Source organism: Oryza brachyantha, chromosome 12 (genome assembly GCF_000231095.2).
Source record: "Oryza brachyantha chromosome 12, ObraRS2, whole genome shotgun sequence".
Lineage (NCBI taxonomy): Eukaryota > Viridiplantae > Streptophyta > Magnoliopsida > Poales > Poaceae > Oryza > Oryza brachyantha.
Window position 1 is genome coordinate 1,602,091 of NC_023174.2, and position 23,932 is coordinate 1,626,022.

At 41.2% G+C, this 23,932-nt stretch overlaps 5 protein-coding genes across 5 annotated transcripts; 4 read left to right on the plus strand and 1 right to left on the minus strand.

The window, feature by feature from the left end:
- Positions 1-4,148: 4,148 nt before the first annotated feature.
- On the plus strand, positions 4,149-5,272 carry LOC121056022 (protein STRICTOSIDINE SYNTHASE-LIKE 10-like). Its single transcript, XM_040529698.1, has 2 exons — positions 4,149-4,518; positions 4,943-5,272. The coding sequence occupies exons 1-2, from the start codon at positions 4,229-4,231 to the stop codon at positions 5,010-5,012; spliced, it is 360 nt and encodes a 119-aa protein (XP_040385632.1). The 5' UTR covers positions 4,149-4,228; the 3' UTR covers positions 5,013-5,272.
- Positions 5,273-6,515: 1,243 nt separating this feature from the next.
- On the plus strand, positions 6,516-8,555 carry LOC102700575 (protein STRICTOSIDINE SYNTHASE-LIKE 10). Its single transcript, XM_006663745.3, has 3 exons — positions 6,516-6,896; positions 7,361-7,618; positions 7,750-8,555. Exons 1-3 carry the CDS (start codon positions 6,622-6,624, stop codon positions 8,324-8,326), a joined length of 1,110 nt encoding a protein of 369 aa, XP_006663808.2. The 5' UTR covers positions 6,516-6,621; the 3' UTR covers positions 8,327-8,555.
- An 818-nt stretch (positions 8,556-9,373) lies between these two features.
- On the plus strand, positions 9,374-14,358 carry LOC102719164 (2-isopropylmalate synthase A). Its single transcript, XM_015842724.2, has 12 exons — positions 9,374-10,221; positions 10,812-11,025; positions 11,100-11,180; positions 11,294-11,383; positions 11,494-11,580; positions 12,071-12,171; positions 12,601-12,634; positions 12,728-12,802; positions 12,916-12,999; positions 13,085-13,219; positions 13,557-13,699; positions 13,814-14,358. The coding sequence occupies exons 1-12, from the start codon at positions 9,509-9,511 to the stop codon at positions 13,953-13,955; spliced, it is 1,899 nt and encodes a 632-aa protein (XP_015698210.2). The 5' UTR covers positions 9,374-9,508; the 3' UTR covers positions 13,956-14,358.
- A 231-nt stretch (positions 14,359-14,589) lies between these two features.
- LOC102719443 (E3 ubiquitin-protein ligase SIRP1) lies at positions 14,590-15,322 on the plus strand. The gene has a single exon (XM_006664259.2). It carries the CDS (start codon positions 14,667-14,669, stop codon positions 15,096-15,098), a length of 432 nt encoding a protein of 143 aa, XP_006664322.2. The 5' UTR covers positions 14,590-14,666; the 3' UTR covers positions 15,099-15,322.
- Positions 15,323-19,514: 4,192 nt separating this feature from the next.
- LOC102719724 (cytochrome P450 90A4) lies at positions 19,515-22,811 on the minus strand. The gene is made up of 7 exons (XM_040529836.1): positions 22,045-22,811; positions 21,633-21,911; positions 20,674-20,760; positions 20,425-20,503; positions 20,219-20,325; positions 19,970-20,106; positions 19,515-19,817 (listed from the first exon to the last, which is right to left on the minus strand). Exons 1-7 carry the CDS (start codon positions 22,744-22,746, stop codon positions 19,715-19,717), a joined length of 1,494 nt encoding a protein of 497 aa, XP_040385770.1. The 5' UTR covers positions 22,747-22,811; the 3' UTR covers positions 19,515-19,714.
- Between the last annotated feature and the right edge of the window lie 1,121 nt (positions 22,812-23,932).

The following is a 23,932-nucleotide window of genomic DNA, read 5'->3' on the forward strand; positions in this document are numbered from 1 at the left end:
ATTACTTCATTTATTTTCTTTTTATTTTATACCATTAATTTTTAGGTTTGATAGTGCATTTTATTAAAAAAAATTACATAATTATTTATTATTTTGTTACGATTTAATTTACTATAAAACATGTTAAACATAACTTATAATTTTCTATTAACACAATAATTTTAAATAAAACGACCGCCCAAAAAAAATCTACCATTGATATGAGCAGCTAGTTTAGCTAGGAGGAGATTTTGTATGCAGGCATGCAGCTATACACATCCATATATCAATATATATAGAGGTAAAAATTACTGAGCGGATGTTTGGATTCATGGATTTTTTTTCTCTTATCATATCGGATATTTGGACGTTAATTAGGATGATTAAATATAAACTGATAACAAAACTATATTGCATAAACAAATGCTATTTTATTAGACAAATTTTTAAGCCTAATTAAGCTATGATTAGCAAATATTTACTATAGCATCACATTCGTTAATCATGGACTAATTAGACTCAATAGATTCGTCTCATAAAATAGTCTCGAGTGGAGGATGGATTTTATTAATAGTCTATATTTAATACTTCTAATTACTATCAAATTCGATGTGACAGACGCTTAAAAAAAAAGTCGATGCCATCCAAACGTGGTCTGAGTGGGCGTGGCTGTGACTACGTAGACTAGACGTACCGGTACCTTTCCCTCGTCGTTGCTGTAGAAATTACTGTAGATGCGAGGGCATGGTACCATGCTCTCACCAGTCACCGCAACTGTTAAAAACACCTCGAATTAAAAGCGTGGTCTCCCATATGGTGGGTTCCTCCCCAACTGTTCCCCGCCTTGGATTTCCACTGTTTGCCTGCCCCTGTCCTCTTATTTAATATTTTGCTCTGAAAATTACTCTATCTCGATCTGTTCGATATGATTTATCTCTCCTTCGCATACACACAAACGCCATGCATGAGCTGATCGAGCTTAATTAGCTGTGTTCACTCTCTCATGGGGTCATGGCCCTACAGCATTTTCATTTCATGCTGTGTATACAGTTCGTGATTTGTCAAATTGATTGTATATAGCAGTGGCCATGATCCATGAATCATATTAATTGTGTCGTGACAAATCCAGTTATCTCTATTGATCGTTTCTTTGTCGTACTCTCTCACCCCTTCACCTGTTTTCTCTGCTAGTTGGTACCACCAGCAGCCTGACCTGGATCTATCTTGTATCGATCGACTGCTGCAAGACGGCGAGTTCTGCTTCTGTTCATCGATTAGCACGAGCTGAACGTTTAATTAGCGTCAGATCAAGCTGCGATAATTCCTTTTGTTTTTCAGCTAGTTTGCAAACCGTACGTGCACACAAACATGCATGTGGCACTGTTCTTCTTCTTCTTTCTCTCTTTTGGTTGTCTGTTTGCAGATAGTAGCATACATGCTGTTTCCATGCTGAGAATCTTTACAGTGATCCAACGTCCCATCAATTGAATGGTGTTACCCAAGCTAGCTCCATCCGGCCTGTCTGAAGGATCAGCTCCATATTTTATCTCGGAGAAACGAAGGAGATAGATGAAGATGAACAGTGCGTCTAATGCTCCATCTCTTTTATTGCTCATTGTTCAGAGAGTTTGTGAAACAGGGAGGAATGGTATGAATAGATGCCCCATTTTTGTTGAAGCAGGAAAAGGAATAGCTCATCACTTTGTGCCATGCTGGAATAGTGCTACTTCAATTCTATCTCCAGCTGATCATTTGGTAGTAGTGTTTTAAAGCTTTTGACCTGACCTGACTGTTCCTGATGGTGGAGCCTAGCCAGAGAAGATGGAGGAAAAGAACAGGAAAGGGAAAAGAACAATATAAACATGCATGCGTGCGTGCATATCGTGAAGTTGTATGTATTTCCATGCCAATGGGAGAACACAAACAAGAAGGACCACCTAGCTCGCAGCCTCGCACACGCTGCTGTGCGCGTCATATCATATCACTGCGATCTATCGAATTCTCCGTTTGGCATCATGCACATTCTCTGTTAGAATATGTACTAGTACATATGCCTGCAGCTAGCTGGATCTAGCGCCATTTTTCTTTTCAGCTGGATGTTGTGGTAGAGGCAAATGAGTTATTGTTTAGAAGGATTTTACGGTATTTGTGAGGCACCTAACATACATAGAAGTACAGCAACATGAGTTGTTGATCTGTGAGAGACAAGACAGGCATGAAGAGAAAAAAATATAATCGATGCAATGATGTAATTATAATGGTATTACAATAGCAAATTTATTTTTTGTGTATACCTTTCAAGTATGAAATGTATGGAGAGTTATTATACTTGTTAGGTTGGCTCTGTGCATTCGATCTATTACTTATAAAATATTCCATTCGTTCTAAAATATAAGTATGTGTCTAGAATTCAAATTGTGTATCACAATATAAGCATTTTTCATTGATTCACATGTTTTAAATCATTCCAATTAATGACTTCAGAGTCAATCAGATGTTTAGAAATGGAATCTAATTAATTCAAAATTCAAAAAAATCACTAAAGCAACAATAAAAAAACTTTTAACGTATATTTAATTCATGCTAAACAATATAGAAATGCTTATATTTTGAAAAGAGGTAGTATTAGTGGTTGACATAAGAACTTAAATGCATAGAATCTACTCACACAGTGGAGAAATTTCTTTTTTTAGAGGAGTGGCTCTAGCTGATCAGTTGGTACTAACTTGAGACCACTCGAGTTCAATTCAGTGGCATTGTGAATGATCAAAGCGTTTGTGAAGATTAAAGGAATTGAATAATGTTTTAGGATGCAGCACTAGGGTATCGTGAAGGTGGAAACGTTCTGAAAAGCTGCTAAACCCGCAATGCTGCAAGATTAACGAACCAATATACTCCAGCTGCTGCACTGCAGCTGCAGATAGCTGCAGGCCCTGCTGATGCAAATGGCACGCACGGCAGAGGCCGAGCAGTATTCAGGAGGAGGAAGTGTCATGTCAAGACAGAGAGGAGCCCACGACTTTTTTCCTGCCTTGATTGCTTTGCTGCCTCTCCTTTCCTTTTTATGCATGTCACCTCTCATTGCACCACCGGTGCGTGGTCATCAGGATCTCGTCTCTAGGACGACGCTGCACTCATGTACTCCTAGTACCCTTTTCTTCTAGTAGTAGCCTTTTTTTTCTACGACCCAAGCTGCAAACAGGGCCTCGAGTTTAGCTAGCAACCGCTGCAGGACACAAAATATGCAGCCTTTGGTGCTGGTTTTCAGCGACGGGCTATAGCCTGAAACTCTCTGTGTCTCCATGCATGGTGTGCACACGAAACTTGTTTGCTTTCTTTCTTTACACTCGGAACGAGCGCCGAGCGAGCCTTCTCCCGTTTACTCTGTGTTCCAAGCTACAGATCCAACGAGCTTCTCAGTGCCTCACACGATGGCCTGATTGATTGAGCCCACAACGCTGCCTCTGGAAGCCCAAGCCCATTATTACACGCGCTCTCTTCCATCGTACGAGGCCCAACAGAGGAGAAAAACTAGGCCGCTGCAACCGCGCGCGAAATGAAGCCCAGACCAACGGAGATCGAGACTCACTCGCGGGCCGCGGCCGCACGTGGATCCAGAGCTCCCGGCCTTGGATCAGCTCGCGAGTCCACCGGGGCGGGCCTATATTCCTGTGGTTTTAGCCCGCGTTTCAGGGAGAAAATGACGTGCGCGCCGCAACCAGATTTTTCACGTCTCGGCGCCGGTCACCGCCCGTTCCAAATCCCAACTGCTAGCGATAGAGTCAGAGTCATACGCGTTCCAAACACGGACCCATGCGTACGAATACCGGAATACGTTTCTCTCACTAACAAAATATTCTACTCCATCCGTTTCATAACCTAATATATTTAACTTTTTTCTTACAATATTTAACCAATTGTCTTATTCAGAAAATTATATAAATATCTTTTTTTTCTTATGATTTACTTTATTATTAAAAAGAACTTTAAGCATAACTTATTATTTTCTATATTTGTATTAAATTTTTAAATAAAACGAATGATCAAACGTTAAAAAAAATAAATATTTTATATTATGAAACGGACGTGGCAGTACGTTTTTTTGGTGGGATATCATGTCAAGGTGCCCAAATCTCATCAAACAATCAACCATATATCTGTTATAAATCTATATAAATATTAAACCTGGAGCCATCGTGCATGTTGCAATTTATTCAATAATCGCGATTGATATATCGCGTAGCTCCTGATGATGAACGCCAGGCTGGTGGTGCTCGCGGCCGCCGTGGCGGCGGCGGCGGCGGCGCTGTTCGTGTCGCTCGACGACTCCCGGGGCGGCGACGTGCGGACGCTGGAGATAGGCGAGCGCGACGTCGAGCTGATCGCCGTCGACGGCGGCGCGGCTGGGCCGGAGAGCGTGGCGTTCGACGCCGCCGGCGAGGGGCCATACACGGGCGTGTCGGACGGGAGGGTGCTCAAGTGGCTTCCGCTACAGCGACGCTGGGTCGAGCACTCATCTGCCTCCAACGAACCGCAACGGTAAGCTTTACTACTCTCCCCATGTCCATCTATGTCTTTGCTGAATGTTGATTGATGCTGCCTGCGATTGATTTATTCACTACCACTGTTTCCTCTACCTGTTGTGCATTTATACCTTGGGTGATGCCAATCAGATCTAAGTACAGTTCCAACTTACTCAGCAGTGAAAATTCTTGGCATCTGTACTTAAATCTGTTATCCCCATGTCCTACATAAAGGTAAAAACTTTATGTAAGAGAGCTACCGCACCATTTATTGGCAATGGCCTTTTGCCCTTTGGCACCCTTCCGTTACACCATTCTTCGATAAAGATTGCACGATGCTGGTAGTGGTAGATAGGATCTCATATCACTGAAAACAATATTTTCGATGGCTCATCTCACATCCACCCAAATACAACACTATTTTCTCTGTTGTCGTGCAGGGTCACCGTCGTGTGTAGCTTTCTTTCCTTTTCCAACAGTCCAACACACCTATGGCAGATTCTTGATTAGCTTACCGACCACCAAGTGCCAAGAAAGATGAATACATTCTGAATCTAACTGGTGATCGATCTTATCTTCCTAGATTCCAATCGACTGAAAACTTGCTTATTGCCTCATCTACCATGTACTGTACCATTTACACTGGTAAAGGAATAAAATTAAGAGCTCAGCTCCTTGGGGACCATATGCCAACATATTGGATCGCATTCCATAACGTTACGAAGTAACTGCACCATTTGGATTTAACAAGTGCAACTGAGTTCTGTTGCGGTGGATTCTTTATGTAGTTCAGTTTAGCTTCTTCTAAAAACAATTGTTATTTTAGATTGAGATCAATGGGAGCCGTGTTCCATGGTCCAACTCCAATGTCAGTAGATGTCCTCAATCTAGAAGCGGAGCATCATGCCTAGTTTAGTTTCCTTTAGAATATTTTATTTTACTAGTTTGAGACCAATGGTTGTCGGGTTCGATGGATTCCATTTCATCCATAGTTTAATCTCCTCTAAGAAATGCTTTTTCAATGCTTAAGAAATGTTTGTTTTAGTCTGTTTTTTTCGCAAATTGTTATTTTAGTTTAAAACCAATGGTCATGGTGTTCGATGGATTCCCTTGTATACATTTTTTTTTAGAAAAAACGTTATTTTAGTTTGAGACCAATGGCAGTCGTATTCAACGGGTTCCTTCTGTGCATAATTTAGTCTTTTCTAAAACATGTTTTTCTAGTGTTGAGATGAATGGTTCTCGTTTGTACACGATATGGGGTGTATTGATATGGGACGCTGAATTTAAAGTGCACTTTAAACGATTGCTCTCCAAAAGAAATATATATGTCACTTCCCTTCATTCAGATATAAATCCGCCCCTTTCACAACTTTTTCTTCTCTTCTCAAAGAACGTCCTATTCAATCGACGTTTATTACAAAGTACCAGCAGTAAATCACTCTTTTAAAGCTGGACATGAACCATCGTTCAGGGGTAGTTGATCTACCTAAGATTAGACTGCTGCTTTCAATTTCAAACAATTAATAATAGGAAATCAACTGTGAAACAACCGTTAAAAAATGTGAGATATATTTCAGGTAGTTGTGAGTTGCAACTGGAGACAGTAGCATGTCAGCACGTAGCTAGGACACAGTGGCAACTATTGGACCGGACACTGGTCTTCGATCTTTTCTCGTCCATATATGTTTTTTTTAGCTTTTGCTTATATGTATAAATTAAAATTAAAATTTTTAATTTATATGTGCAATTAATTTTAAGATTTTCTTAGTGTAGTTTATTTTTCAGTTTTAATATATAGATCAAGCATATATATATATAATTTTATTGGTAGATTATTTTTCGTTTGTAAATATGTGATTTTGCTTTTTTTAAAAAAAAACCAAAAAATGATGCACCCAGTTTTTAATGGTTGTAAATAGGAGATAACAATGCATTTATTATCCTAGCATGATCAATTAATCACACACTTTAGGTAGTAGCATAAAACGGATCCACGCTCTGCGTAGTTGGGAACGCTTCCATTTGTGGGTAGCTCACCAAGAGGTTACCTGCACCGCTGCAGAGGGCCATTCTCCTCTTCTTCCTGCTTGACTGTAGTGTATAGCTATTAGCTCCGATGAACACCACCACCAAGCTGCTCTTGGCGCTCGCCGTCTTCGCGGCGGCGGCGGTCCTGTCGCTGGACTTGCGGAGCGACGTGAGGCTGCTGGAGATAAGGGACGGCGACGTCGAGCTGATCCCTCTGCTCGATGGCGCCGCCGGGCCGGAGAGCATAGTGTTCGGCGGCGGCGGGGAGGGGCCGTACACGAGCGTGTCCGACGGGAGGGTCTTGAAGTGGCTGCCGCCGCCGGAGCGCCGGTGGGTGGAGCACTCCTGCTCCGTGCCGGAGCTGTAAGTTTTTCTTTTTCTCTTTTCACTTTGGGGCAATTCAGTTTTAACCCGTGTTGCTAGCTGCCAGGTTCTCTGTTGTTTCATGCTTGATTGTAGTTGGTTTGTTGGTACGTTTGTACCAATCCAGAACCAAATACAGTTGCACTGTCCACATCTCCAATTATTATGATTAATGTGAGCTTAATATTGCTAATGACAAACCGCACCAATGGAAAACGACTGAAAATGGTATAAGTATAACTCGGCTTCAGATAATCAAATGTTCTCATTTTTCATTCCATCTCCTTTTGACATTTTTGCTATTTTTCATTCCATTTCCTTTTGTTCAGTTCAACTCATTTTTGCTGCTGCTTCAGCTTAACATTTATGCTATTGTTCCTGCCAACATTTATAGTATGATTCTGTCCTGAATAGTGGGAACTTCATGCATTTATGCATTGACTGGTCGTTGACGTGAACTGCAGGTTGGACAGCTGCAGAGGATCAAAGGACACGAAACGGGAGCAGGAGTGTGGGCGTCCGCTGGGCCTCAAGTTCAACGGCAAGACCGGCGAGCTGTACGTCGCAGACGCATACCTTGGGCTCAGAGTGGTGAGCCCCGGTGAGAACGTGTCTAAGCCGCTTGTGCCAGCCACCCAATTCAGCTTCGCCAATGGAGTCGAGATTGACCATGAAACTGGAGTGATCTACTTCACCCAGACCAGTACAAGGTTTCAGAGAAGGTATATATATGGACGAATCGAAATTTTAAATTTTATTTTCCATCACTCATCCGTTTGGCATGCTACTTGTTTACATGAACAATACATCTTTGTTACTCTGAAAATAATCTTTTAACTAAAAATTATCTCAGGGAGTTCTTGAACATAGTGATAACGGGTGACAACACCGGGAGATTGCTGAAATATGATCCAAAGGAAAACAAGGTTGAAGTCTTAGTTGATGGACTATGTTTCCCGAACGGCCTAGCTATGAGCAACGATGGTTCTTATCTACTACTTGCAGAAACCACGACCGGCAAGATCTTAAGATACTGGCTTAAAACACCAAAAGCATCAACTACTGAAGAAGTTGTGCAGCTGCCTGGGTTCCCAGACAACATCAAGATGAGCCCTAGAGGAGGGTTCTGGGTTGGCCTCCATGCCAAGAGAGGGAAGATCGCCGAGTGGTCAATTTCTTACCCTTGGCTAAGGAGATTGATCTTGAAGCTACCTGCTCAACGCATTCAACGCATCTCATCCTTCTTGACAGGGTTTGGCCGTCAGGTGATAGCTCTAAGGTTGAGTGAGGATGGAAAGACCATAGAGGCGATGAGTGTTCATGGTGCTGCTCGGAAGGTGTTCAAGTCCATTAGTGAAGTTGAAGAACGAGATGGGAGTCTGTGGATAGGATCTGTTTTGTCACCTTTTCTTGGTATTTACCATCTATAGTTCAACATGTAGAATAATAAAGTAACGAATATATTAATGTACCAGTAGGTTTTTATGATAGTGTGCATAGCAAATTATCATATCAAAGTTCGGCCATGAACTAATGATCATCAATTTTATTGATAACCTATGGTCATTACCACTATCAGCAAATGTTAGCCGGAAGGCGTGAGATCACGATTAAGGGAAAATTAATCTAGGTATGGGAAAATTTTCGTCTATAAATGATGTTATTCTACGTGGAAAAAGTCTTAAAATATATTTTGAATCTAAAGAAAGACAAAAATTAAGTTTTGATGGCATGATTTTGATTGCCGTGCAGTAAAGTTAACAATAAAAGTGATCTCTCCTTAGGAAACAATGAAAATCAACATAACACTATTGTGCTACATCATTTTTCCCACATTCTTGATTCATTCTTTTAGATAGTGGAATAAAAATCCCAGCGTCTGCATCACACGATGCACGCAGCCAACTATGAACCTATGGTACACAGCATGATCATCTAGCAAAGAACCTTTCCAAGCTAGGCCATCTCCAGAACCTCCAAAGCACTAATTGGTTGGTGATCTGTTTACATAAGACAAGCTTGCCAATTTGGATTTTGTTAAATAATACTATTTATATAAAAAAATACAAAAAGGTATGTCAGGCAAAATAAATAGTGAAAATAAGACTTTGTCGAATTTTACGTGGTCCGAGCTACAATATATAGACTTTAGCGAATACAAGTTTCATCAGCACCAAGCCTATTGGATGTCGGTAATTCGACGAGTTATTTCTCTATATTAAGAGGTCCCTGTTAAACTTGATAGTGTTGGTAAAACCCTTATGCATATGTCGATAGATCCTTTTTCAACCGGACCCATTTCTATAATTAATTTATGATATCCAATATTATTTAAAAAAATCGTACTCATATGGACATCCGGAATGATCGATCACATACTATTCCCTGTGCTTTTGTGCAAGTCCTGCTTGTCTTCTTCGCAACAAAAACTGCGCCGCCGTGCCGCTGTCGCCGCATTCGTGCATTCCACGAAACCACTGTCCAGATAAGAGCTCCGCCTCTGACTCACACACACATCAGCCGCCGAGAAGCAGAGCAAGTGCACCATCGCCATTTGATCCCAGAGATTCGATTCCCCTAAACCCCCCGAGAGGCCGCAAACCCCGGCGACCATGGCCTCCTCCTCCCTCCTCTCCTCCCCCAAGCCCTGCTGCTCCTCCGCCAACCCCACCTCCACCCCGCTCCGCCCGCGCGCGCTCCTCTCCTCCCGTGTCGCCGCCCCCCGCTGCTCCCATGGCCTCGCCGCCGCCGCCGCCAACCCTAGGGCTCCACGCCGCCACCGCGCCATCGCCTTCGCCCGCCCCGTCCGGGCCTCCATGGCGGCGCCGCGCCGGCCGGAGTACGTCCCCAACCGCATCGACGACCCCAGCTACGTCCGCATCTTCGACACCACCCTCCGCGACGGGGAGCAGTCCCCCGGGGCCACCATGACCAGCGCCGAGAAGCTCGTCGTCGCGCGCCAGCTCGCCCGCCTCGGCGTCGACATCATCGAGGCCGGGTTCCCGGCCTCCTCCCCCGACGACCTCGACGCTGTGCGCTCCATCGCCATCGAGGTGGGGAACACGCCCGTCGGGGAAGACGGCCACGTGCCCGTCATCTGTGGACTCTCACGATGCAACAAGCGAGACATTGACGCCGCCTGGGAGGCCGTTAGGCATGCGCGGCGGCCGCGCATCCACACATTCATCGCCACCAGCGAGATCCATATGCAGCACAAGCTGAGGAAGACGCCCGAGCAGGTGGTGGCCATTGCGAAGGAAATGGTGGCCTACGCCCGCAGCCTAGGCTGCCCTGATGTTGAGTTCAGCCCTGAAGATGCTGGCAGGTATCACTGCGAACTGCAAATTCGTTTGACCTTCAGTCCCGATGTTTAAAATTGAATTGTAAAAATGCCCAACAATTTCATAACTAGTAATATAATGTGGGTTGAAACTGCTACCTGACTTATCAACTAATAATCCATGATGCTAAGAACTGTGCATGAAAGAAGTCCATTGAACTTTAGTGAAGCGGTGTTGATCTTGAGCTGACCTGGTGTAGACTTAGTAATTAGTATCAAGTACTGAATTTACTTTGGTCTGGATATGGAAAGTACCATGCATACCGTATAATGAGTACATCCATCCTTTTACTGCTGAGAGATATCGTATATTGAATACATTCACCCCTTGTACTGCTGAGAGAAAAGATCGTTTATAATGTGTAAACATTCTATAAGTAATTTTATCAGTAAATTATAGAGAATGCTAGTTGGTAGCTATTGAAATTTTATGGGTCTGTTGAACTTTACACATGTAAACTTATTGTTATTGGTACATATCATTTACATTCTTTACTTTCCAATTTATTGATGCAAAAGGACCCTTTCTGATGCACACAAGGCTGTGGTATGATATGATTCATTCTGTCATGCAGGTCAAACAGAGAGTTTCTATATCATATACTAGAGGAAGTCATAAAAGCTGGAGCAACAACACTCAATATCCCAGACACTGTTGGATACACTCTTCCTTATGAATTTGGAAAGTTAATTGCTGATATAAAAGCAAACACTCCAGGAATTGAAAATGCCATTATTTCTACTCATTGCCAGAATGACCTTGGTCTAGCAACTGCCAATACATTAGCGGTACTACCTTTTCCTTATTTCTATGGTCCATTATCATTGGTTTCATCATGTTGCTAATGTGACTTAACCTTTAGGGCGCTCATGCAGGAGCACGCCAGTTAGAGGTGACTATTAATGGTATTGGTGAGAGAGCTGGAAATGCTTCTTTGGAGGAGGTGAGCTCATATACTATATTTATGTTGTTTGTTGGTATTTTACACTTGTTCATCTAAATGCAAAAGAAATATAATTGAATTTCTACCTATGCAATTTTTATGACCCTTTTCAGGTTGTGATGGCAATTAAATGTCGTCGAGAACTCTTAGGAGGTCTATATACTGGAATCAATACCCAACATATCACTATGTCAAGCAAAATGGTACAATTATATTTTCCTTTTGCTTGCCTCCTTTGTTTCTTTTCATCTTTTGCATTTTTCGGATGACTGAAAAATTTCACACACAACTGTAAACACTTTGTTTATTCTAGGTACAAGAGCACAGTGGACTTCACGTTCAACCACATAAAGCTATTGTTGGTGCCAATGCTTTTGCACATGAAAGTGGAATTCATCAGGTAACTATTTGCATACTTGTATATATATTGCCATGGAATTTCTCAACTGGGTTTCCCATAGTGGTTTATTGGTGGCACCACTATTTCACATCCATCGTTATCATTTCTGGATGTCATTCATCAATATTTTATTAACTCAAAAATGTTTGTTTGCCATTTTTTTTACACTTTAGGACTAAGGAATACATTATCTAAAAAAGGGACTAAGACATTGATTATAAATACTGTTTATTTCCTGTTTACATTTGGAAGTTCCAGAAATGTTTCTAGTTGAAGAGTGCATTTGTTGACTAGGATTTTTTTTTCACATTTTTAGAGTATCAGTTACCGAGGGAAATCAATTTTACTTCTATGGATGTTTTTTCTTTATCTGAGGAAGCCATTTTGTCATATATGATGTATCAATCATGGTTTCATATGAACCTTTCCTTGCATATTTTCATATTAACTGTGTTGGTTCTTAATTGACTTTTGTTGTTTTGTTTATCAGGATGGGATGCTTAAATACAAAGGAACTTATGAAATAATTTCGCCTGATGATATTGGTTTAACACGTGCAAATGAGTTCGGTATTGTTCTTGGGAAACTCAGGTAGCACCCCATAATTTGATTTCTTACAAGTTGCAATATTCTCCTGAGGTGTTTATCCAGGAGGCATTTTGTTCTACTTTCTGCTAATGTGATGCCATCTTTTGCTAAAAGTTAGTGAATTTGCTATTCTCTTTTAATATTTATGGTATGCCACTATATTTGCTATTCTCTTTTAAACATTGGCCATTCAACATTGAGGAAACCTTTACCTGGCCTGGTCAATTTGTATATCTATTTATTATAGGTGTATTTCTCTAGAACAAATGAGGTTGATATGTTTTTGGTTATCTTTTACTCTTTTAAATTTGGTGAGGCTGATGCAGCAATCCTGCTGAAATACTTAAACATAGGCTTTCAATAGTGACTTAAATCTGATTTGAGACTATCAACCGCAAATCCATAATAATGCTTTCTGGTCTTGTTTTCCAGTGGAAGGCATGCTGTGAGATCTAAACTGGTGGAGGTATTGTAATTTTGTCTTTATTTTTCTGGTTAGAACTAGACGCCTTCTTTTCAGTTATTGTTACTGAGCAATATCCTGTCATCAAATATGTAGCTTGGGTATGAGATTACTGACAAGGAATTTGAGGATTTCTTTAAACGCTACAAAGAGGTTGCGGAGAAGAAAAAGGTGATAGTTCTCCCTAGTGCTCTTTTGCTGGAGTGACATTTTCAACCATTTTATTCTTCTCTTTCTAAAACAGACTTGATAAGTTCTAGCTTCCTTGATTTAATTTATTGTAGCGTGTAACTGATGAAGACATTGAGGCTTTGTTGTCGGATGAGATATTTCAGCCTAAGGTTTTTTGGTCGCTTGCTGATGTACAGGTATTATTTTGCCGCAATTTACTACATTTTGGCTAATGGAAAAGTTGACCCATTAAAATTGATACGCTATGAATCCCTTTTGCAGGCAACTTGTGGAACACTTGGTCTATCTACAGCAACTGTCAAACTGATAGCTCCGGACGGAGAGGAGAAGATAGCATGCGCAGTTGGAACAGGTCCAGTTGATGCAGCTTACAAGGCTGTCGATGAAATAATACAGGTGAATGTTGCAAATTCTTGGTTCTTCCTGCACTAGTTATCTATAACACTTTTAATAGAATGGAACATGGCTGTGTTATTTTTAATATGTTAGCAATGAAACGTCTTGTATCTGGTAGCATACCTTGCTGCATGTTGTACATGGTAAATATAGAAGAGTGAAAAGTCACAAGAATAAGAAGATTCTGTAATTAATAAGCAGGCCGCTTGCAATAAAATGGATGCACCATTTTGATATTAACAGAGAAATTGCCTACATTTACTGGCATAATTTGTAAACAATCATTTTAACAAAACCAGATATTTTGATACATCTAAGAATGATTTGCAATTTTCAGATTCCAACCGTTCTTCGGGAATATAGCATGACATCGGTCACTGAAGGCATTGATGCAATTGCAACTACTAGAGTGGTTGTCACTGGAGATGTTATTGACTCTAAACATGCTTTGACTGGTCAATCCTTCAACCGTGCTTTCAGGTTATAATCCTTCATATCCTATATTTTTAGACAATTTCTCTGTTGTTTCCAACACCTGTTATTGTTTTCAATTGGTTTTTCTTGCTAACTAATTTCTATGCCTGTTGATTTCAGTGGGAGTGGTGCCGCAATGGACATCGTCGTGTCCAGTGTCCGAGCTTACCTGAGTGCCCTGAACAAGATGTCCAGTTTTGTTGGCGCAATCAAGGCTAGTAGTCAAGTAACTGAAGGGCAAAGTGTTCAAACCACAGAATGAGTTTTGATGTTCCTGTTGGCTTTTCATATCCTGATATTAGACGAAATATCGGCCCAGCCAGTAAGGAGTCTGTCTGTGCTTGTTGAAACGTGGTTTTCCGTGTAGTGCATCTAAAAGATGCTGCTTTCTTGGTGGATTGCGACTCAAGGTTGAACATCTATCTAGGAAGTTTTGGGGATATCCAGTGTATAATCCAGATGTGAGAGAACTGTATTTCCAATAAGGCAACAGAGTGGTTTAAACAAAATTATAATAAACAATTATGAGACCAGTTTCGTTGAGGATCAATTCTGCTCAAAGTGCAGGGTAAAGTGAATTACAATGTTGACCATTCTGAACTGAAGGCCAACATTTGAGTTGTAACTTAAATTTTTTAATTTGGTGGAGAAGTTTAAGGGTGGCCAGCTGCAGATAGATGGCCCTGAAACAGACGAAACGAATCCGAAGCTGAATAACCCAGCCCTATCGATCGAGCGAGATTGGAATCCGATCTGCCTCCTACGAGACACGAATCCGAAGCGGAATCGGATGTCCTGTCTGATCGAGCGGAATTCAGATTCCGATCTGCCTCCTACAAAAACGTAACGATCCTAACAACTTAATTATTAACAGTACTCAAGCGGTTAAATTTGCCCGCAACCAGCGTCGCGTTTCCGAGAAGAGCAGGCCAACAACGTCAACGACATCCGCTTCAAACTCGTCGAGGTAACAATGGCCGATGAACAGAGAGACCCGAACCAGATACGGGTGTCCCGTGCGCAGCTGCTCGCCTACCTGTCTTTCTTACAACAAGCACAGCTGCCGGACTTCGTTCAAGCAGTAAATATCAACATCAATCATGGCATCGGAGAGGGCGGCGGCGGCGGCGAAGCGTACAGCAATGGCGGGTTCGGTGCTGTCCCGGCCTCCAGTGAAGCCATCGCCGCGCTGATGGAGACGACGGTGGGTGAGACGAAGGAGAAGGCATGCGCGGTTTTAGAGGATTTCGAGGAGGGTGAGAGGCTCAAGAGGACGCCTTGCTCCCATGGATTCCACGCGAGCTGCATCTCCGAGTGGCTTAGGCTCAGCCGCCTCTGCCCGCATTGCCGTTTTGCTCTGCCTGCTCAGAAGGATTCCGAACAGAAAGGCGCAACCGAGGCGTGAGATCGAGATGAATCTATATATTTAAGTTTAGTGCAGTTTTGCTGCATATTGTAATCACAAAATGCAATTGGTATGGTGTATTAGAAGTTTAGAGTGCCTTACAAATTTGATGCAAAATTTTTGTTCATGCAAGGTAGTTATTTTCATTTTTTCAGTACGCCAATGCATGAAGAGCTGAACACGGAGACTCATCCGAACTTTAACATGATTCCTCTAAACAGTATCCCCTGCAAAGTCCTGAATAAATCTCGTTTCTTTTCTTTGAAAAAGAGTCCAATGAATCTCCTATCAACCAGTTTGTTTTTGCTCGTGTGTGCCACAGTGCCAGTGGTGTGCGTGCTATAGTATCTAGGCCGATTCCATCGTCACCAAGTACGGCACCCGTCGCGACGATCAAGGGGAGTGCCCCGTGGGTCTCCAGGGCTTCGACAAGGGGCCGGGGTGACAGTGGGAAAATACTAACAATATATTTACAAATAAAAAATAATTTGCAAATAAAATTTTGTGTTTGTATTCTTAGCATTCTAAAAGACTTTCTTAGCGACCTAAAAGCTAAGTCTAGAACATAAATTTGGGTAAAAAATCCCCTCAAAATTAAATTCAAATTTTAGGTTAAAAATTCAAATTTTGGTTTATAAAGATGAGCAAAGCGAACAGCCGAGAGTGAAGGGCGAGAAGCTGAGGAAGATGACTATTGGAATAACGGTGGAGTTTTATAGAACAGTATTGTTTGGTTTTGCATTCCTTAATTTTATTTGAATAAAACTTGAATAAAACATGTGGTTATGTTCCATAATTCATAATGCTGTCACTTTGACCATAAAACATGAGGTGTTCTGAATTTATTCTTTATACATTATTATTTGGTGCGTTCCTTAATTTACTCTGGATTCAAATAAATTTTAAAAACAATCTAAAATTTTGATAAATTTTGTATGGTTTTTTTTTATCGCGCTAAGGTAAATCCAGGTTTGAGCAAGGCCATACCGTACAATTTCCTAAATGGAGATGTACAACAGTACAGGTGAGCTAACATTGGCGATGCCTCATCAAGCTGATGCGATTTAGCGAAACTGTCTGTATCCAAATACCACTGGATCACCGGAGTGTGTGCGAATTTGTACCCCTCATTTGTGAGGCCCAATCACGATCGGTATTACAGCCCAATCTCCAGGCAAGCAACTCAAGACTTCTTAATGGGCCTTGGATTTAGTTGACCGTGCAAGAAATATCCAGGCAAACCGGATTGATTGATTGATGCTTAATTTCTCTTTAGACACATGAAATTCCGCCAGCGAGCTGGTGCTGATGCTTGTACGATTGTACTGTTTCTGAAAGTGATAAATTATAGAGTATATCTTTTTGTCTCTTTAAGAAAAAAATCAAATGATATATTTATAAAAAAATAATTTATGAATAATATATATATGTGTGTATGTGTATGTTTTTTAGCGATATAAAAGTAAAGACCGAGAAATATAAAATTTTAAAATTAACTCTAAATTTAAAATTTGACTTATAAACTAAAACGAAATGATCATACCGCTACGCTGCTCAAATGCTGTGGTTGCAATTATGCTGGAATAGTTAATTGCGATGAGCCGATGATGGGTATGTGTCGGTAAAGATGCATGCATGCTAATATTTGTACTACAAAAGAGAAGTCGGCAACAGCTCTTCCAATACGCAGCAGTCGCAACTTGCAAGCGATGAACATGCACGCACACATGCAATGTGATCAATTCGTCTGTCGATGCTGTGTCGATCAGTCGAGTGAGCAGTACCCACGCTGCAATGCACAGAGCACAACACTGCCACTCTCGCGTGTGCAAGTGGCTTATAGCTGCTTTTCGCGGTGCTGCAGTTCTAAGCTCCTTTTGGCAGGAGCGAGCCCGCGGTCTCTAAAAATCATGGTATATTTACGCTTAAGCGGGAGAGAAAAAGGAGAGAGAAGAAAAAACAGGTTAGCCAACTACAACTAGAGAAGCTTCGAGATACTCTAGGTATATGATAGATGGATCATATATTTATAACATAGCATATGTTTATGTGTAAATACTGTATAAGTTAGCTCCATATTAGTTCTGATTAGCGTTGAAAGATTTTAGAGCTAACTTTTCTATTGATATCATCAAGGTCATGCATGGTCAGCTTTTTCAACATGGCCACTTTTTTAATGGGTTAAGTAACCAACCTTTAAAAACTAAGTAATAGATTAATATATAATTAATTAATTATTAGTTATAAAAATCTTAAAAATTAGATTATATGATTCTTGAAATCAATTTTTTTATAAAATTTAAAAAAAACATATTATTTAGCCGTTCGGGAAATATACACGAAAAACGAGAGGAATATGGTTATTTATTTGTATGAAAGAACTACTCGATATCAACGGATAGAGTTGGGCAATTTGGCATTCAGGTGACTTAGAGTATTCATAAGACTTGTCTAAAATCGATCAACAAAACTAAATTTTAGAAATTAGGTTAGAAAATATATCTTTAATAGGTTCCTGCATATATTCCTAATATTTACATATGTCTAAAATCCGCTATCTTGTATTCTAAATTTAGTGTAAAAATATGTTTTCTCAACACAAATTATTCAGTTTTAGGCTTTTATATATAGTGGTGTACTCCCTCTTATTTTTATATGACGTCCCACGTCATATATTTAATCATGGAGGGATTAATTTTATATCTACTATTTTTTATAAACCCAATACAAGATTCTGAAAATAAAATATTAGCGTTAATGCTGTTATGTGCTGTTCCTAAACCGAGCACGTCGACGGCCGATTACACCGTTGTTGCGTAAGCCCATAACACTGTAGGCACTGCACGCTCTGAATCAAGATGAGCTAAAGGTAGGCAGAGAGATGAGATCTACACAGGGCTTTGGCGGCGACACAGCTCTCCAAAGGGCGATCCTATGCACAAACTTGAGAACGCCATTTATCTTGGCGACGCATGGACCCCGGCCCGGATGGGTTGAGGAAGCATCGTCGTCGTCGTCTCCCCGAAAGTGTAGAGATGCGCACGAGCGAGGAACATGGCGACGGGACCGACCTCATCTGCATGATTGCTCCGACAGGACAGTGCCCCCAACCTTTTGCAACCCTTTCACGATCGCGACAGCCTAACAAAGAGTGTAGCAGCAGCAGCAGATCCATCGCCTACAGAGAAAGGCAGATTGCTAGAGCTACACTTCAGCGTTTCTGCAAGATCTGGGATCTCAGTTGTCCATGACATTAATTTGAACTAGAAATGTGTATTAATATTTTAGAAAGGAGGTAGTAGCACGTACTCCTTTAATCTGTTACAGATTATAGGTATTTTTTATGTTTATCAAAATAACTATGGATATATTAAGAAATATGCAGAAATAATTAATACTTATATTTTGCATCGAAGATTTACGTCGGCATGGATGCGAGCGGGTGGCAACAGCAGCTAGGGGACAAGTCCTTGATGTGATCCGTCGAGAGGGAAAGGGCAAACAGCACAGAGCACTGGAGCAGCGTCGGCTCTGCTACAGGCTACTGTGTGTTTCTGAGAGTGTTGAATACTGGTCGTCAATTCTGAATTTGTGATCCTTCGGGCTAAGGTGAAGCAAAAAATAGGTGTGATTGTTTGAGACTTTTGTAAAAATAGAAATGATATATTTATAAATAAAAAATAATATGTGAATAAAATTTTATATATGTATTCTTAACAATGTAAAAATCAATGGTAGAAAATAAACTTCAGTGAAAAACCTAATAACAGCTTTAAATTTAAGATTAAAAATTAAAAATTTAACATATAAGCCTAGACCGAGCGAAAAGATGGAGCGGACATGTGAGTATTTCATCTCAAGCCCTTTAAAAAATGTGCAAGCCCTTTAAAAAATATGCACCGTGCTATATCGTGTTTGACTGCGTATTTTAGGCTAATACACATGCTGATGTAAGCCTAATACTCCCTCCATAAAAGAAAAAAATCAAATTCGTTCTACATTCACAGGATATTGATTCTTTTTAAGAGGGAGTATATACGTTTAGTTTTTCTTTTATTTTGGAGACAGTGAATAGTTTACATTCTGTGAAGTCTGAAACCATCCATTCACTGCGTTCACTGTAACCAGCACCAGCTTGGTCCGAGCTTTCCCGCACGTCGCAGGTCCCATATCTGAACATCACTGTGCGCTATGCTGAGCTGTGGTGGTACTGGTTACTGAATTTGAGCACAGAATCTTTCCTGTGCTTCTAGCAGAAAGTTTTAACAGTTCAAGATAGTGATATTCATGACAAAGATTGCCATCTAAACACAGTGAAACGAGGAAACGGCATGTGACCTTTCCCCGTTGCTGATGATATTGTAGGGAATACAAGATATTAGGACTAGCTAAGTACTTGGAGTGCACAACAAAATGTTGCTTGTAACCGGCATACACAGCATATTAGGTCATTTTACAAGTAGCATAATTCTGCTGCCTATAGTTTACATATCAGGTTACAGATAAACAAGAAAATAAAAGGGGGATACACTACCTATGGGAGAACTATTTTTCTATAATTTTATCTATGTTTAGTTTTGCTTCGAAGATAACAGCAGCAGCAAAACAACGTATAGTCAGCAAATTGATTCTGAAAGCAGCCGAAGGTTGATGGGGTATCCTTTGAGAGTTCGTGTGGTGGGGAAGAAGACAAGTCTATCTTCCTCGGCTGGTTCCCAGCTGCAAATTCATTGGTCAAGTTGTTATGGAATATTGGAATCAGAACGGTGTCCAATTTGGATCACAAAGTGAAAAATCTATCTGTAGATTATCTAGACCTGTCTGCCAAGCAAGATAGCGATTGAATTTGAGAGATTAAGGGGCTTAATTACCTAAAGCGCGTTACAAGATGATGGAGGAAAATAGAAACGACAACCCGGGCAAGCTCGTAGCCAGGACACAACCGAGGTCCACCACCAAATGGAGTAAATATATTTGCCCCTACTGCATTCTGAAGTTTATTGTTGACCTGCACAGGAGCAGATTTGTTAGAATAGCTTTAGCATGTATTTTACTTTTGTAACACAAGACATAATAGACTAGTAGACCCACTAGCAGCGACACAGAACCCGTGGAAATACCTGCCATCTCCAAGGGTTAAATGTCCGAGCATTCTCGTAATGTTCATTATTTAGGTGCACAGCTCGGAAGGAAGCAAAAATTTTGCAGCCCTTTGGAATTGTGTAATCTAAGGAACGAAGAAAAATATAATACATGATGAGTATAGGTTTTTTAGATAATGGATAAAAAATGTATGTGGACTTGAGTATAGTTTCTATTGAAATACCTTCATAATGAATATCAGTGTTTGCCCGCCTGAATACTCCACTTATAATGTTACCCACACGAAGTGTTTCATTTATTACCTGCAGAAATTAATTTTAATCCTTCATTTAATCATGTGTGAGCAAACCAGCAGTACTCAAAGGTTTATTTAAGAGATTCATTTTGCACTAAATCTAGGTGGATTTGTGCTTTTGGTATATGACATATAGCTAATCTTTAGAAAAAAAAATAAGGGCTTTCGGATTCTTACACATTGGGTAAATGGCATTGACTTGTAATCGCTCCACTCAAGGGGTTGGTTTTTGCCTTTCATGCCCCTGATATTGGCATGCTCTTCCTGTAAAACAGCAAGATATCAGGAATCGAATTGCATGCATAGTGAAGTAGTAAATAAAATACCACTAGGAGCAATCTTGAGGACTCTTATAGCTTAAATTACTTAAAACAAAACTTGTACCAGGGGAAATCATAAAATTAAGATTTACCTATTATGATACTATTGCTATGATTCTCTCGCTTGGTTGTAAGGCTAAAGAACTATAACGCTCATCAATGTAAGTAAATAAAATGAGAAAAATAAGGACAGTTTTTAGATAATGAAAATGTTCTGCATCCCCGGACTCTACCACAAGGCACACAGCCAAAACCTATTCTTATTTTTATGCATACACCATTAAAAACCTGTTCTTAGAGGAAACCAGTGTATTACTGAAGATTCATTCTTAAACTACAAGAACTTAAATAACGCTCAGGATCAAGTCAATAATAAACTAGGGTGACTAGCTGACAAACTGGTTTCTATATTAGTGCTCAGGATCAAGTATTCAAGTCAATGATAAAAAGAAAAGAACGCATGCCCCTTGCCACTGCACTAGCATAGCAAGTGCATCTCAAGTCAATAACCAGGATGAGCAAACTGACAAACTGCAACCTAATCGACAAAGCTGTAGTTGAACTCGACTGAAAACAACAAGCCCGGAGTAGAAAGTAGAAACTTTTCATTTTGACAAGAACTGGTATAAAAGATAGCAAATCTAACTCCCATTTTTTTTTTGAGCGATTAGCAGTAGCGCCCGACTATAAAAAGCATTACAGAATTTCTCTCTATTTCAGGCCTTATTTGAATTTTGACAGCAACTAGTACCTACTACCGCACGTGTACAAGAATTGACAAGTACTAGCAAACAACAGCTAACAGAAGTTTTATACCTTGAGTTCAGCCAGCGCCGCAGGCGTCTCGGTGAGGAACTTCACCGCCAATGTCATGAGCACAGACGTAGTCTCGTACCCAGCCACCAGCAGAGAAAGACAGAAGTCCACCATTTCCTCCTCCGAGAAGCTACCACCCTCCGCCTCAAGAAGCTCCTCGACCATATCCATCTTCTCCTTCTTCACCTCATCCTCCCCATCAACGCCACCATTCTCGGTTTTCTCCTCCATCCTCTTCTTTATCACCTCCCGCAGCGCCCCCGCCACTTTCTTCCTCGCCTAAAGCAATCAAATCATGAAATGGCACAGTTTTATGGACATCATACGTCAATAGCTGACACCAATTCGTAGCAAGACAGTTCAAGATACGCGTAGGAAAACATAACAGTAATGGAGGCAAAAGGACGAGCACCTTGAGGGCCTGGCCGTAGGTGGTAAAAGGAAGGAGGTGGGCGAAAGGAAAGGGGATGGAGAAGAAGCCGTCGATGAGCTTGACGTACTCGCAGCGGAGGCTCTCGGTCCACGGTCCCGGCTCGATGCTGACGAGCTGCTTGACGGTGAGGTTGAAGGTGATCTTCTTGGCCTCGTCCAGGAGGCGGACGGTGGCGGCGGGCTCCCACTGGCGCATGGTGGCGAGCACGAGGCGGTCGATGTGCGCGAGGAGCGGCGGCGAGGCGGGGCGGCCGAGGCGGGTGAGGGTGAGCGAGTGGAGCCTCTTGTGCGCGGCGCCGCGGGTGAGGAGCAGCGAGCGCGCGCCGAGGAGCGTGGCGATGGAGGACGGGTAGCTGGAGTGGACGGCGCGGCCCTCGGCGGCGAGGAGGAGGCGGTTGAAGGCCGGGTCGGCGGAGAAGACGGTGCGCTCGCCGAAGACGTGGGTGGTGAAGACGCCGCCGTGGCGCGCCACGCGCTCGTCGATGAAGGGCTCCGGGTTGGGCGTCTTGTAGGCGGAGATGAGCCGCAGGGTCTCGCCAACCAGAGGCAACCCCGTGCTCCCGGGGGGCATCCGCGCCCTCTTCTTCGCACCCCCAGCGGCATGGCCGGCGGCGTAGAGCCACCCGAGCACTACGGCGGCGGCGGCGGCCGCGGCCAGGAGGAGCAGCGCGGCCGCGTCCATAGCTTGGGTTGGGAGTGAGAGTGTTGAGGCTCCGACAACCGGAGGATCTGCTCCAAGGGAGACGATGTTTGTGGGGTATTCGTAGGTGGCTGATTATATTATTCAGGAAATAGTTTAATAAGTGATTAGTTTAGTTTTTTTTTCCTGAGTAGTTGATTAGTTTAAGGGTCGTTCAGACGGGATTAAACTGTTTGGACACTAATTTGAAGTATTAAACATAGATTAATAAGAAAACTAATTTCATAAATAAGTGGTAATTCACGAGACGAATTTTTTAAGCCTAGTTAATAAAACATAGATTAGAGCATATTTACGGTAGCATCACATAGGCTAATCATGGATTGATTAGGCTCAATAGATTCGTCTCGCAAATTAGTCCAAGATTATATATAAGTTTTATTAATAGTTTATGTTTACTATTTATATTAAACGTCTAAACATTCAATGGCACAAGGGACAAAATAAAAATAAGTCCCTTCTTAGACACCACGTTAGAGTTAGATGCATAAAACAATGTGGTTTAAACCAAAAGGGGAATGTATGGAAGCAGTATGCACATGATGGGGAAAATATGATGGAATGTCTTTTGAGAGAAGGAACATCGTAACATGGCAATTCCATACGCAACCATCTTCCTCTTGCGAGGCAATAATATAGGCCTTTTTTTGTAACTATTTTTTTTTTCAAAAACATCATATCGAATTTTTAGACACCTAAATAAAGCATTAAATATAGATGAACCAAAAAACTAATTGCACAGTTATGAAAGAAATCTTGAGACGGATATTTTGAGCCTAATTAGTCCATGATTAGCCATAAGTGCTACAGTACCAACATGTGCTAATGACAGATTAATTAGGCTCAAAAGATTCGTCTCGCGGTTTCTAAGCTAGCCGTGAAATTCGTTTTTTCATTCGTGTCCGAAACCCCTTCCGACATCCGGTCAAACATTTGATATAACACTTTTCCCAAAAATTTTCTCAATCTAAACACCACCATACTCTTTTGTTTTACGTCAATGATTTTTTATCCACGTTTGATCCTTCGTCTTATTTAAAAATTTATATAATTATTGACTATTTTTTATGATTTGGTTTATTACTAAAGTCACTTTAACTGTGATTTATAATTTTATATATCTGTAAAAAAATTTGAATAAAACGAATGATCAGACATAAATCAAAAA

Excerpts from the sequence above, each read along its gene's own strand:
- LOC102700575 (XM_006663745.3), top strand. The coding sequence starts at position 6,622 with ATGAACACCACCACCAAGCTGCTCTTGGCGCTCGCCGTCTTCGCGGCG. Across the intron at positions 6,897-7,360 it reads TCCTGCTCCGTGCCGGAGCT|GTTGGACAGCTGCAGAGGAT; the intron begins GTAAGTTTTTCT and ends CGTGAACTGCAG. Across the intron at positions 7,619-7,749 it reads AGTACAAGGTTTCAGAGAAG|GGAGTTCTTGAACATAGTGA; the intron begins GTATATATATGG and ends AAATTATCTCAG.
- LOC102719164 (XM_015842724.2), top strand. The coding sequence starts at position 9,509 with ATGGCCTCCTCCTCCCTCCTCTCCTCCCCCAAGCCCTGCTGCTCCTCC. Across the intron at positions 10,222-10,811 it reads AGCCCTGAAGATGCTGGCAG|GTCAAACAGAGAGTTTCTAT; the intron begins GTATCACTGCGA and ends TCTGTCATGCAG. Across the intron at positions 12,803-12,915 it reads AGGTTGCGGAGAAGAAAAAG|CGTGTAACTGATGAAGACAT; the intron begins GTGATAGTTCTC and ends AATTTATTGTAG.
- LOC121056022 (XM_040529698.1), top strand. The coding sequence starts at position 4,229 with ATGATGAACGCCAGGCTGGTGGTGCTCGCGGCCGCCGTGGCGGCGGCG. Across the intron at positions 4,519-4,942 it reads GCCTCCAACGAACCGCAACG|GGTCACCGTCGTGTGTAGCT; the intron begins GTAAGCTTTACT and ends GTTGTCGTGCAG.
- LOC102719443 (XM_006664259.2), top strand. The coding sequence starts at position 14,667 with ATGGCCGATGAACAGAGAGACCCGAACCAGATACGGGTGTCCCGTGCG.
- LOC102719724 (XM_040529836.1), bottom strand. The coding sequence starts at position 22,746 with ATGGACGCGGCCGCGCTGCTCCTCCTGGCCGCGGCCGCCGCCGCCGCC. Across the intron at positions 20,504-20,673 it reads CAATGCCATTTACCCAATGT|GTAATAAATGAAACACTTCG; the intron begins GTAAGAATCCGA and ends TAATTTCTGCAG. Across the intron at positions 20,107-20,218 it reads TTAACCCTTGGAGATGGCAG|GTCAACAATAAACTTCAGAA; the intron begins GTATTTCCACGG and ends GCTCCTGTGCAG.